Source organism: Bubalus kerabau, chromosome 18 (assembly GCF_029407905.1).
Source record: "Bubalus kerabau isolate K-KA32 ecotype Philippines breed swamp buffalo chromosome 18, PCC_UOA_SB_1v2, whole genome shotgun sequence".
NCBI classification, from domain to species: Eukaryota; Metazoa; Chordata; class Mammalia; order Artiodactyla; family Bovidae; genus Bubalus; species Bubalus kerabau.
In genome coordinates this window covers 9,921,219-9,933,332 of record NC_073641.1, presented here as the reverse complement: position 1 = coordinate 9,933,332, position 12,114 = coordinate 9,921,219, and the positions used below count along the sequence as shown (strand labels likewise).

General features: G+C 36.5%; 1 protein-coding gene across 4 annotated transcripts in view; it reads left to right on the top strand.

The window, feature by feature from the left end:
- Positions 1-12,114, top strand: part of UTP15 (UTP15 small subunit processome component) — an 18,956-nt gene extending 6,842 nt beyond the window's left edge. For all 4 annotated transcript variants that reach the window (XM_055555320.1, XM_055555321.1, XM_055555319.1 and 1 more), the window contains 9 exons: positions 1,029-1,207; positions 1,664-1,789; positions 3,187-3,322; positions 4,883-4,967; positions 6,341-6,490; positions 7,216-7,317; positions 8,814-8,947; positions 9,115-9,173; positions 9,633-12,114. In XM_055555320.1, coding sequence (XP_055411295.1) covers positions 1,029-1,207; positions 1,664-1,789; positions 3,187-3,322; positions 4,883-4,967; positions 6,341-6,490; positions 7,216-7,317; positions 8,814-8,947; positions 9,115-9,173; positions 9,633-9,853 — 1,192 coding nt within the window. In that variant the 3' untranslated portion in view covers positions 9,854-12,114. The remainder of the gene's footprint in view (positions 1-1,028; positions 1,208-1,663; positions 1,790-3,186; positions 3,323-4,882; positions 4,968-6,340; positions 6,491-7,215; positions 7,318-8,813; positions 8,948-9,114; positions 9,174-9,632) is intronic.

Genomic DNA, 12,114 nt, shown 5'->3' with positions numbered 1-12,114 from the left:
AGTATTTGTGTGTATTGTGTAATGATCGTCACAATAAACTGGTTAATATCTGTCACCATACGGTTACAGGTAGTTGTCTTTCTGTACTTTTGTTTTGTTGTAAGTTCTGTTGGTTTTACAGGCTTTGAAAGAAAGAGTTCTGTGACGATTATGTACCACTGTGGACTTTATTTCCTGGTTGTTCTAAGACAGAGTGCATAACCTGGTTCAGTCCTATGGTCCATTTTGATGGGGCTCATGAATTCCCTAGAATTTTTTGCAACATTTTAGGAAATGTGTGTTTCTCTATGTAGACGTCCTATAGCTTTCGTTAACTTCTCAGTGAGTTTTGTGACCCCATTGAGGTTCTAAAGGCAACCTCACAACTGTTATGGAGAACTCAAGAGGCCTGGATTATATTAGAGTTTGTTTTTTTGAAATCAAGTTGAAAGGTGGGGGTTTTTTTCTACTTGTATTTGGTATTTTGCTTCTTAAAAATTAAACAGCCAAAGGCAGTGTTATAACTTTGTTTCAGGATTACCAATGTCATTGCTGAAATTTACTGTTGATTTTAAGTCTCAAAAGTGTTTTTTATAGTATATTATCAGGATAGTCTTAGTTCATCAGTGAAATGTTTTAAATATAGCAAATTCATGGAACATGATCCTGCTTAGTGGCAAGTCTCCTTAGAATTTTTTAAGAACTACCCATTTTTAAATTTTTTAAATTAAAGTAACTTTGTGCCAACATTTAGAACATTTAATTTTCCACTGAGCAGCAAAGTAGAAATGTTAACATATCAGAAAATATAATTTTAAGGCCATTGTTCAGTATTTTTATTAACTTCATAGTACCAGGGATATATACATTTTAAATTGGCTTGAGGATAAACATCTGTTTAAAGATTTTTAAGATTTTATTTTTCTCTCATGATTTCTCTCTACAATTACTTACTGAAAATGAGCTGCTTTTCTTGTTATTTAGGATGTTAGAAGATACCAGAAATAATTTTTTCTTGTTTTTTGATATATTGATTCTTGATTTTTCAGAGCAGTTCATTCAGTAGATTTTACAGCTGACAAATATCATGTGGTTTCTGGGGCTGATGATTATACAGTTAAATTATGGGATATTCCAAACTCCAAAGAAATTTTGACATTCAAAGAACATTCTGATTATGTGAGGTGTGGATGTGCTAGCAAACTGAACCCAGATCTCTTTGTCACAGGTTAGTGAAATCTTTTTCTTCCCTCTTGAAGTTGGTAATTTTATTGATATACTTGGATGTTGCTTTGGGATTCTTTTTCAAAGAAATATGTATGTGTTTATCCTGTTGTTTTCTTTTCTTTTTCTTCTTTGGGGGATTGTTCTTAATTGTCCTCCACATGTGATTTGAAACATCGTGCTCTGGTTTTCAGAGATCCCCCTGTGATCAGGAAGCAGAGGTGATGCAGTCCAGTCGTCATGGGTGTCTGTGTCAGACTCCCAGATGACTCAGTCATCTGAAGGCAGAAATAGTTTAAGGTTCCATGTAGGTTAGTGTTTCAGAAACAGACAGTGGTAACATAGGGTTTAGAAGTACTGTATCTTGAGTATACATATGTCTTTTTAAAATTTCATCTAAGCCTTTTCTCCTGGTAAAGTTTTGTTTGAATATGCACACACACACACATTTTTGTTTTAGGATCATATGATCATACTGTGAAGATGTTTGATGCACGAACAAACCAGAGTGTTATCTCTGTTGAGCATGGACAGCCAGTGGAGAGTGTCCTGCTTTTTCCCTCTGGAGGTCTTCTGGTATCAGCAGGTATTTCCTTTAAAAATTGTTTCACCAGTATTGTTTGTCTCAAGTCAGGTATTTCTTTGTCATTGTGCACTTGAATTGCACATTTAGTTTTTTTGCTTAGACAGTTGATAAGTGGGATAGGCGAGCAATTTTTATTTACTGAGAACCTACTGTGAGCCAGGCACTGTGCTTTTATTCTCTCCAGTCCCCTAGATGTGCTTAAAAGATAGTTTTCTCTGTTTTACAAAATAAAGACAAAGTTTTAAGTAATTTGTCCAAGAAAAAGTGGTAAGTAGCAAATCAGCAATCTCAGAATTTGAGAGCCTGTGTTACGTACTTACCCAGAAATCCAGGTCGGACTCCTGCTGTTGTTCCTACATACGAGATCTGTAGCTGCTTTTGAAAACATAGGTTCTTTCAGATCTAGAGTTAGGCTTCTCTCTTTTTATGTGACTTTTGATTGAAATGGCCTTACCCAGCAAAGAGCTGATCATGCTGGAGGAGATAACGTGGACTCAGAGTGGCCTCAGTGTATTTTTTGTCAAGTTGAAACTGAGGTATTTTTTTCATTATCCTTCATAGTGCATTTTCAGATTTATAATGGAAGTAGTAAATTGGCTTTTTTCATTTGTTAAGTCAAAATTCGTGTGTTGGCATTAGAAGAATACATAGGTAGTGTATAGCTTTGCTTTGTTTTTTTGCTTAATTCTAAAATCCAAATAGAAGTTATCCCGTTTTATACTCTTTTCCTCATACCTATTTGATTTCAAAATAAGTTGATAATATTGTCAGAGTTTCTATTTTTCTTGCTGTTATTTTGAGAAATGGAAGTACGTACAAGTTGAACAGGAAGAATGGATGTCTAGTATGCTGATCTCTCTCTGTCACTAATTAATTGTGTGACCTTGGGCAATCCCTTATAGATAGACCTTGAAGATGAGAGGTCTATCTGACCACTGGGCAAGGTCAGTGGTTTCAAACTGTGGTCTCTTTCATGAGCTGCTGCCCATGGGGAGACAGGGACTGAGAATTGGGTTCCAGGCCCTTTTTCACAGTCAGGATGGGTAAGAACTTTGTCCCCACCAACCCCAGCTTCCTTGTCCTCCCCGACTCCTTGCTTTCCAGCCTATTTCTGTTTTACCTGCTAGACTTTTGCTTAACACTTAACTGAAAGAAAAGATGCCATGTTAAAAAATTTCTTTTTAAACCATTGGATTAAATTGCTTTTAAGAATGCTTCCCCTTCTTAGAGTAAAAGTTATAGAGAAGTTTTTCAGTTTTGTTGGGATTCACAAAATTTTTAGGAAACGATATCTTCGTTATTCTTTCCCATTTTTGTACAAAATTCCTTTGAAGAATGATTTTATGGTGCTTTTCAGTTGTTTTCCAAATTAAACTAATGATTATTTCTTTTTATAGGAGGTCGGTATGTTAAAGTCTGGGACATGCTAAAAGGAGGACAGTTGCTAGTGTCTTTAAAAAATCATCATAAAACTGTGACATGTTTATGTCTCAGCAGCTCTGGACAGAGGTTACTCTCTGGCTCACTGGATAGGTTAGCATTTTAATTTTCTTAATCATTCTTAGTGTGCATATGTTTACTGCTTGAAGAAATGTTATTTCTGCCCAACTTGTGATAGCATTAATATGCTGCCAAACGATTTCCATGAAAAAATCTGTTGAGTTGAAAATAGTTTTGACCTTTCATTTATACAGAGCAAACTTATTTTCTCCCTTGATATAATTTTTTGCTTTAGTTCTATACTTCAGGAATTTATTGAATCATTTGAATATGCTTTTAAAATAATTTGTTATTCTGTAGTTTTCTTTTAAAACCATTATTGTATATTTTGAAATACTTATGAGTATGTGTATATATTTTCTAGTTTATATTCTTTAAAATTTAAAACTTCGTATAAAAATTTCTATGTGTTAATTGTCTGGAAATTATGTATTTCTAAATATTACTATATTCAGTAAGCATTAGTGTTTCACCAGTTAATGTTCTAGAACAGTGCTGTACAACAGAAACACAGTCTGAGTTACGTATGTAATTTTCAGTTTTGCCAGCCATGTTTAAAAGGTAAAATTAATAATATATTTACTCTAAAACATTATTTTAGTATGTAATCAGCATAAAATTATTAATGATAGACCGGAAACAAGTTCAGCCTCATATACATGCCCAATGATACTTTATGATTTAAGTGAAATATAGTTGTTTTAATAGAAAAATATTTTTATACTGCCTCAATTTTAAAATTAAGTAAAATAAATTCACTTCTTTTTCACTGCCCACATTTTAAGTGCTCACGAGCCACATGTGGCTGGAGCGATGACCCAGTTCTAGAGTTTACTTTCATTTATCTGTTGTTGCTCCTTTTATTTCCATATTTCTTTTTTCACTGTTATGTAAAGCCTTGGTTTTTCATCATATTTATTAAAAAGTATACATATTTTAAAAGCTAGAAAATACTTCTGATACAGAGGAACTTACCATGTAAATATAAAGCAAATTCCCTGCAGTGGTATTAGTAGACAGTTTGGGACTTGATTTTTAGATGTGTCCCTTCAAAAGCTCCTGGTGGGTTAGCTCTGTTCATAGTAGTTCTCAACCCAGAGTGCCTTTTGTCCCTCAGGGGCTGTTCGCACTCTCTGTGGACGTTTCCGGTCGTTGTCACAGCCTGGGGGTAGAGTGTTCTTGGTGTGTAGGGAGAAGAGGTCACGAACACCACTGAAGATCCTGCAGCGCACAGGACAGCCACCATTACAAAGAATTATCCTGCCTACAGTGTCAGTAACGATGAGTGCAGCTGAGAAACCCTACTCTTTGACTTCAATGGACTTTGATGCTGTTTCTTTAGTTTCGAGTTTCATCTTCAGGAGACACTGGTCTATCCTTCTGGTGGCTGGTTGAAGTCTTTATGCAAACAATAAAGAAGAGTTTGTTTTTAAAAGAGATTCAGTGATAAATTACTCTGTAACTAATGTTACTAATCATTTTTCTTCATTGTTGTATGCTTTAATATTCATATATTGAATTTTTAAAAACTAACTTTTTATACTCATTTCTAAGATGCTTTGTGACAAAGCTCTTTTTTTCTTTTTTGGTTAGGAAGGTGAAAGTATATAGCACAACTTCCTACAAAGTAGTCCACAGTTTTGATTATACAGCTTCAATTTTGAGTCTTGCACTTGCAGTAAGTATTTTTAGCCTTTTTTTTTTTTTTAATTTTGACTAACCTTGCCTGTTAAATGAAACTAACGTGAAGTATTAGGGTTTATCTTCACATTTGAATAAGTATTATTTTCTTCTTGTCACATTAGATAATTGGGTTAAGACAATTGCTGGAATATATGAGTTGTCTCAACAAGCATGAATTCAGATTTAGGTCCTATTCATTGCACAACTCAAACTAACTATAGTGTTGTGTAGGCATTGTTAACACTAAGGGCAGGACCTGGAAAGATAAATCTCTCTTCAACACATTTAACGCAAGAGTTAAACGCTCTAAAAAGTCAGGTTGGCTCTCTAAGCCAAAAAACAAAAGGGCGGGCAGTGGGTGGGGGGAGACAAAGGGGCAACAAAATGAAATGTCTCCTTTTCTTTGTTAACTGCTCTTTCTGGGGTGTTTAGTGTCAAGTTTCATGAGCTATTGAGGAGGAGGAATAGGTTTGAACACCTTGTATAGAAATCTGAACTGGGAGTGGAAAAGAAGTTATAAAACGTTTTCTTGACAAGATGTTGGAAAGTCGTGCCACCTCTGGGGCTTCCCTGGTGGCGCTAGTGGGAAAGAACGCACCTGCCAGTGCAGGAGACGTAGGAGACGTGGGTTCACCCCCTGGGTTGGGAAGATCCCCTGGAGGAAGGCATGGCAGCCCACTCCAGTTTTCTTGGCAGGAGAATCCTGTGGACAGAGGAACCTGGTGGGCTATAGTCCAAAGGGTCACAAAAGAGTTGGACATGACTAAAACAACTTAGCATGGGTCCACACACGCATGCTACCACATCATTCTTTTTCTAGGAAGAGAGTATGGGGAAAAATTATTTTGGAAATATTTCCCAAGATGTTATTAACTGTGTATTATTATACCAACTGGCAGTGATAATTTCCAAGTATAATTAAAAATGAAAATTTCTCAGCGGTGTCTGACTCTTTGCGACCCCATGGACTATACAGTCCATGGAATTCTCCAGGCCAGATTACTGCAGTGGTAGCCTCTCCCTTCTCCAGGGGATCTTCCCAACCCAGGGATAGAACCCAGGTCTCCCTCATTGCAGGTGGATTCTTTACCAGCTGAGCCACAAAGGGAAGCCCGAGAATACTGGAGTGGGTAGCCTATCCGTTCTCCAGCAGATCCTGTCAAACAGTAGTATCTTAGAGGAATAAAAATGATTTTACTTTAACTTTTCACATAGGTCAGTCACTGTTAGGCAGAGAATCAGTATCCTAATGGAACTCTTGATGAAAGTACGGAAAGTAGCAAGCACATTATAAATGGTATTTGGAAGAAAAAGCAAGGTGAATTATGAGTTCCTAATACACTAACTTACTTTTCTAATTGCTCTTAGCATGAAGATGAGACAATAGTTGTAGGAATGACCAATGGAATACTGAGTGTTAAACATCGGAAATCTGAAGCAAAGAAGGATTCGGTGCCCAGGAGAAGAAGGCCTGCATATCGAACTTTTATTAAGGGAAAAAATTATATGAAACAACAGGTATTTGTATATTTCATATATATTTTTTACAGATGAAAGTTGTTAGAATAGCCAGCTTCATCCCTGCACATTACTGAAAAAGTGTAGTTCACCTGGCAGTTAGCTTCATTTTTAACTTGATTTTACTTTTCTCTACTTCATATTTATCTCCAGATTGCTAGATTGGGGACATTAAATTAATAAGTAATGGGATGTAACTGTCCAGTTTTCCCAAAACCATTTGTTGAAGAAACTGTCTAATGATACTTCTTAATGCCCTGAATCTTGGCAACATTACTATGCTCAGAACAGTGTCTTTCACACACTGTCTGGTTTGATCTTCTAAATAACCCTGAAAAAGAGTAGAGCCAATAATATCTCCATTTGACATCTGAGAAGATGGAGATACAAAGAAGTTGTGATTGATCCAGGATTTCTTTACTGGGACTAGTTGGTTGCTTGGATTCTTGTTTTCTCTTTCTACTCAGTCACTGCTTGCTATGTAAAGAGAATTGCAGTGAGCAGTGTCTGCCCAGGATGGAGATGTTGTGTGTGGATCCCAAGTTAAAATCACAGGACACTAAGAACATGGTGATGTGGCAGATTGTTCCGTTTTCATTTGATTGACTTCATGGGCTTATCACCCTTCTTTATGATAGACTTCGAGGACAGTGTGGAACTATGATTATTTCGAATGAAACTATTTGGATATTGATTTTTCTTTGTAAATTTGCTTTTCAATGCAGGATGACATTTTGATCAACAGACCATCAAAGAAACATCTAGAATTGTATGACAGGGATCTGAAAAACTTCCGGATCTCTAAGGCACTTGACAGAGTCCTTGAGGTGAGTGAGTAAAGTGTGTGCGATTTTTCTTTTTGTAAAAACTTTTTTTTAGAGCAGTTTTAGGTTCAGAGCATGATTGAGGGGAAGGTACAGAGCTTTCCCATCTGCCCCGCACATGCAGAGCCTGCGGGGTGCATTTGTTGGAACTGATGAACCCACAAGGACATTATTTTTAACTTTTATAATTTATTTTTAGCTGCACTGGGTCTTCGTTGCTATGTAGGGTTTCTTTAGTTGTGACAAGTGAGGTCTTCTCTCTAGTTATGGTTCACGGGAGTCTCCTGGTGGCTTCTTTTGTTACGGAGCATGGACTCTAGCCTTGATGTACTTTTGTCCCAGTTTGGAACCAGTAGGACTACTTCACGGCAAATAGGCGGGGAAACAATGGAAGCAGTGACAGACTTTATTTTCTTGGGGTCCAAAATCACTGCAGATGGTGACTGCAACCATGAAATGAAAAAGACACTTGCTTCTTGGAAGAAAAGCTATGACCAACCTAGACAGCATATTAAAAAGCAGAGACATTACTTTGCAGACAAAGGTCCATCTAGTCAAAGCTATGGTTTTTCCAGTAATCATGTATGGATATGAGAGTTGGACTATAAAGAAAGCTGAGCACCGAAGAACTGATGCTTTTGAATTATGGTGTTGCAGAAGACTCTTGAGGGTCCCTTGGACTGCAAGGAGATCCAACCAGTCAGTCTTAAAGGAAATCAGTCCTGAATATTCATTGGAAGGACTGATGCTGAAGCTGAAACTCTCCAATCCTTTGGCCACCTGATGAGAAGAACTAAGTCATTTAAAAAGACCCTGATGCTGGGAAAGATTGAAGGCGGGAGGAGAAGGGGACGACAGAGGATGAGATGGTTGGATGGCATCACATATTCGATGGACATGAGTCTGAGCAAGCTCCTGGAGTTGGTGATGGACAGGGAAGCCTAGTGTGCTACAGTCCATGGGGTTGCAAAAAGTTGGACACAACTGAGCAACTGAACTGATGAACTCGAAAGTGCCGGGCTTCAGTAGTTGCAGCGCATGGGCTTAGTTGCCCTGTGGCATGTGAAATCATCCCAGACCAGGGATTGAATACGGGTTTCCTGCACTGGCAGGCAAATTCTTAGCCACTGGGCCACCAGGGAATTCTGGAGCTTAAAGAATTTTTTTTTTATTTTAAACTTTTTATTTTGTATTGGGGTATAGCCAGTTAACAATGTTGTGATAGTTTCAGGTAGACAGTGAAGGGACTTGACTGTTCATGTATTCATTCAGCTGTAAATGTATCTATTCAGCTATAAATGTATCCATTCTTTCCCAAGCTCCCCTCCCATCCAGGCTGCCATATAACATTGAGTTTATTTTTAAAAGAATTATTTTGTTTCTTGCCATGACTCAAAACTGGGAAGGAAAAAAACCTGTTTAAATGTGGTAATTATTAGTGAGTACTAAGACTGATTCTTTTCTTGTGCTGTTCATGTTGACTCTGAAAAATTTTCTAGCCTACTTGTACAATAAAGACACCCGAGGTTACAGTTTCCATCATAAAGGAGCTAAATCGAAGAGGAGTCCTTGCAAATGCCCTTGCAGGTCGAGATGAAAAGGAAATCAGTCGTGTTCTTAATTTTTTGATAAGGTATGTTTTCTGTCTCTGAAATGCATGTATTTTGCATCTGAAATTTTATCTCCAAATTTACTTTTAGTTTGAGATTTGTAGAGAACTGACAGAACAGTTTAGTAAATCTGTTTTAAGGATTTTTTTAAAGTTTGCAGGTTTCAGTAAACAGAATTTTTGCTTTGTAGGAATCTGTCTCAGCCAAGATTTGCCCCTGTTTTGATTAATGCTGCTGAAATAATTATTGGTAAGTAGTTGCTAAAATTCTAGCATGCTTGAAGAAGTAGAGGTGTCAGATAATGAAATCAAATAGATTGAAATACCTTGTCTGTATCAAGTCTCCAGTAAAGATTTCATGGAGAAAACAATAATAGTAAGTCAGTGCATTTTGAAGTAGAGTAAAATGTTTACAATGGATTGGCTTTCAATTGCTAGCACTAGGGTTATTATAATTTAAAAAGTTTTTTTCTTTAAATACCTACAATGACCATGACTAATTTTTAATGAGAAAACGAAAAATAAGTCGGACATAATTATTTCTCTCTGAAAAACATTTATTCAGATGGATTATTTATGTAAAACATAAATTGTACAAGTACAGATATTTTGGTGTCTTTTATATTAATATTTTTGTACTTTTTCTAAATTCTGCTGTTCATATTTTGTTTAGAAAGATGTTTATAGTTAATGTTTCCTCTCTTTCTAGATATATATCTACCTGTGATTGGTCAATCACCTGTAGTTGATAAAAAGTTTTTGATACTTCAAGGACTTGTAGAAAAAGAGATTGATTACCAACGAGAACTACTGGAAACCTTGGGGATGATGGATATGCTTTTTGCTACCATGACAAGGAAAGAAAGCACTTCTGTGTTGCAGCATAATACATCTGATGGATTTCTAGAGAACAATAAGATTGAATCATAGTGTCTGCTTAACAGGAAACTTAAGAACTCCTAACATGGAATAGATTTGATGCTATTAACTACTGGGAAGAGAATCTCTTTGATACATTAAAAAGATCTATTTGCAGAAGCAGTTTTATAGAAGAGACTGGAATAACTATGCTTGGAAAATAAGAAACTTTTTAAACATGGTTTTCCATGTTCTATTTTGAATTATTTCATGGCATCTTCAGCTGGAAGAGATCTCAGTTTTGGTCATAGTGTATGTCCATCTTGGACAGGTCGACATTAATTTTAATATAGCTGAGTTCTGTTTCAACATTTGAGTAAACACTCAGAACTCTGGAGAGGGTTTCGACTTAAGAATCCTGCCAGAGGAACGGGGCTTTATTTTTTCCTTCTATCGTGGAAAAACAGGAAAACAAATGGCAACAGCCAGTAAATTCTCCAGTCAGTGCACGTGGGGTCGCCAGGCTCCAGCTGAACGTGCCCCCTTTCCTTGCTGTTGTCATTTGTCCCAAGTCACAAGTTCCACCTCAGCTGGTAATTGGGCTGTATCTGTTCCTGGTGTGGCAGCTTAGTAGCCAACTCCGGGTGCTTGACACGAGTTTGACATGTATTCAGAGAGTGTGATGAGGCAGATTTGATAGCTAGAAATTGTGCTCACCAGCCTGTGTTTTCTTTTTCTTCCCATAATCTTGACTGTGCTGCTCAGGACAGGGCCTGTAGGTAAGCCTTCGGAACCATATTTATCCTTTTCCCCTCAGTATGCAGCCTTTCTACCAGCTTTTCAGCTTGTTTCAGGTCAGGGGAATGATAAAATTTGCCATTTCTCTTGTGACCAATAGCCTTTCAGCCTTTTTATACCTATATTTGGAGCTTATCTTGCCGCTACCTACCTCTGAAAATCATTTTCTTTGGCCTGTATTTAGGTTATTTTCCCCTCCTCTATTCTTAATATCATTTTGTGTTTCAGAACCCCTTGTATTTTTTATTTTTTTTTAAGTTTAACATAAATCACATTTTTTATAAAGAGACTCTTATTTTCTTCTTGACTTCCTGGGATGTATCAATTCCTGATGGATAGTCACTGACTATTCATTTCTAGCACACTGATTTTATACTTGGTCCCTTTTCCACCTTCCTCCAGTTCCTGAAGTAGTTAACTATCTGTAAGGAAATATGTCTTAGGCTAGAAGAGTCCTTAATTAAAGGAAGATTTGTAATTGCAATCTCCTCTTAAATTCACTTCCAGTTCTGTGAATTTATATATGTATTTTTAAAGCAGAAAGAAATATTCCCATGTTCTGATAGGATGTATGCTCAAAAGAGAATCTGGTTTTCCCTTCATGAATTGATTTAAGCCATTATGAAGCCCAGTGGCTTATAAGAAACCAAGAATTTGCTTCCTTGAGTATTTATGAGATTAGTCAAGATCAGAAGCTCTGTCTTTATGTTAAGAAGGGTTAATTTATAAGTTTTTTTTTAAATTTCATAAATACACCGATAAATGCGGTACTAGTAAAGCTGAAAGGTTGAGGTTCTTCCAAAAAACTAGTTTTTGGCATCCAGGGTTGGTATTCTCATTTATCATTGAATTCACCCTTGAATTCCCCAAGCTTGAGTTCCTCATCCCAGCACTGTGAACTGGCCTGCTTGCTGGGGCCAAAACCACTCATTCCTTTAACACAACTTCACCAGAGTGCTGCCATTTTTTAGATGAGATATGTAATAATTATAAATTTTCAAAAAGGCTAGGAAGCAGTTCTCATAGCCATCAGTAGTTCAGTGCTGAGTTCATGAATAGTTTTTAAAGTTTGGGACAAGCTGTAGTGTTTGCTACTTGAAGTACTATTTGTAATTGGCATGTTACAGTGTAACATTGGCCTTCATTTCCAACTTAAAACGCCTAAAAATGCCTAACAGGTTTTTAGATTTGTGAATTTTAGTTGAAATTATTTTTAAGATGTTACTAAACCCGCAGAAATATTGAAGTGTTTCAGAGAACTTATTCACTGTACATTTAATTTATTTTATTTATAAAAGTTACGAACTGTGGAAAGTTTTGCTTGTTGGTCAAATGCTTGTTGCTTCAAATGCTTGTTGATTTGAAGTGCTATTTACAAGAAAATCAAATACCTCCGATGTATAAATGCTATTAAGTTGTTTAAAGGACTCTGGGGTATAAGTAAGTTTGTTTAAAGAAATTTAGTCTGTTCAACTTGAATCAGCTCTATCAAACATAAATTAAAAGCCTCATTTAAAATGATTGTTAAAATATAG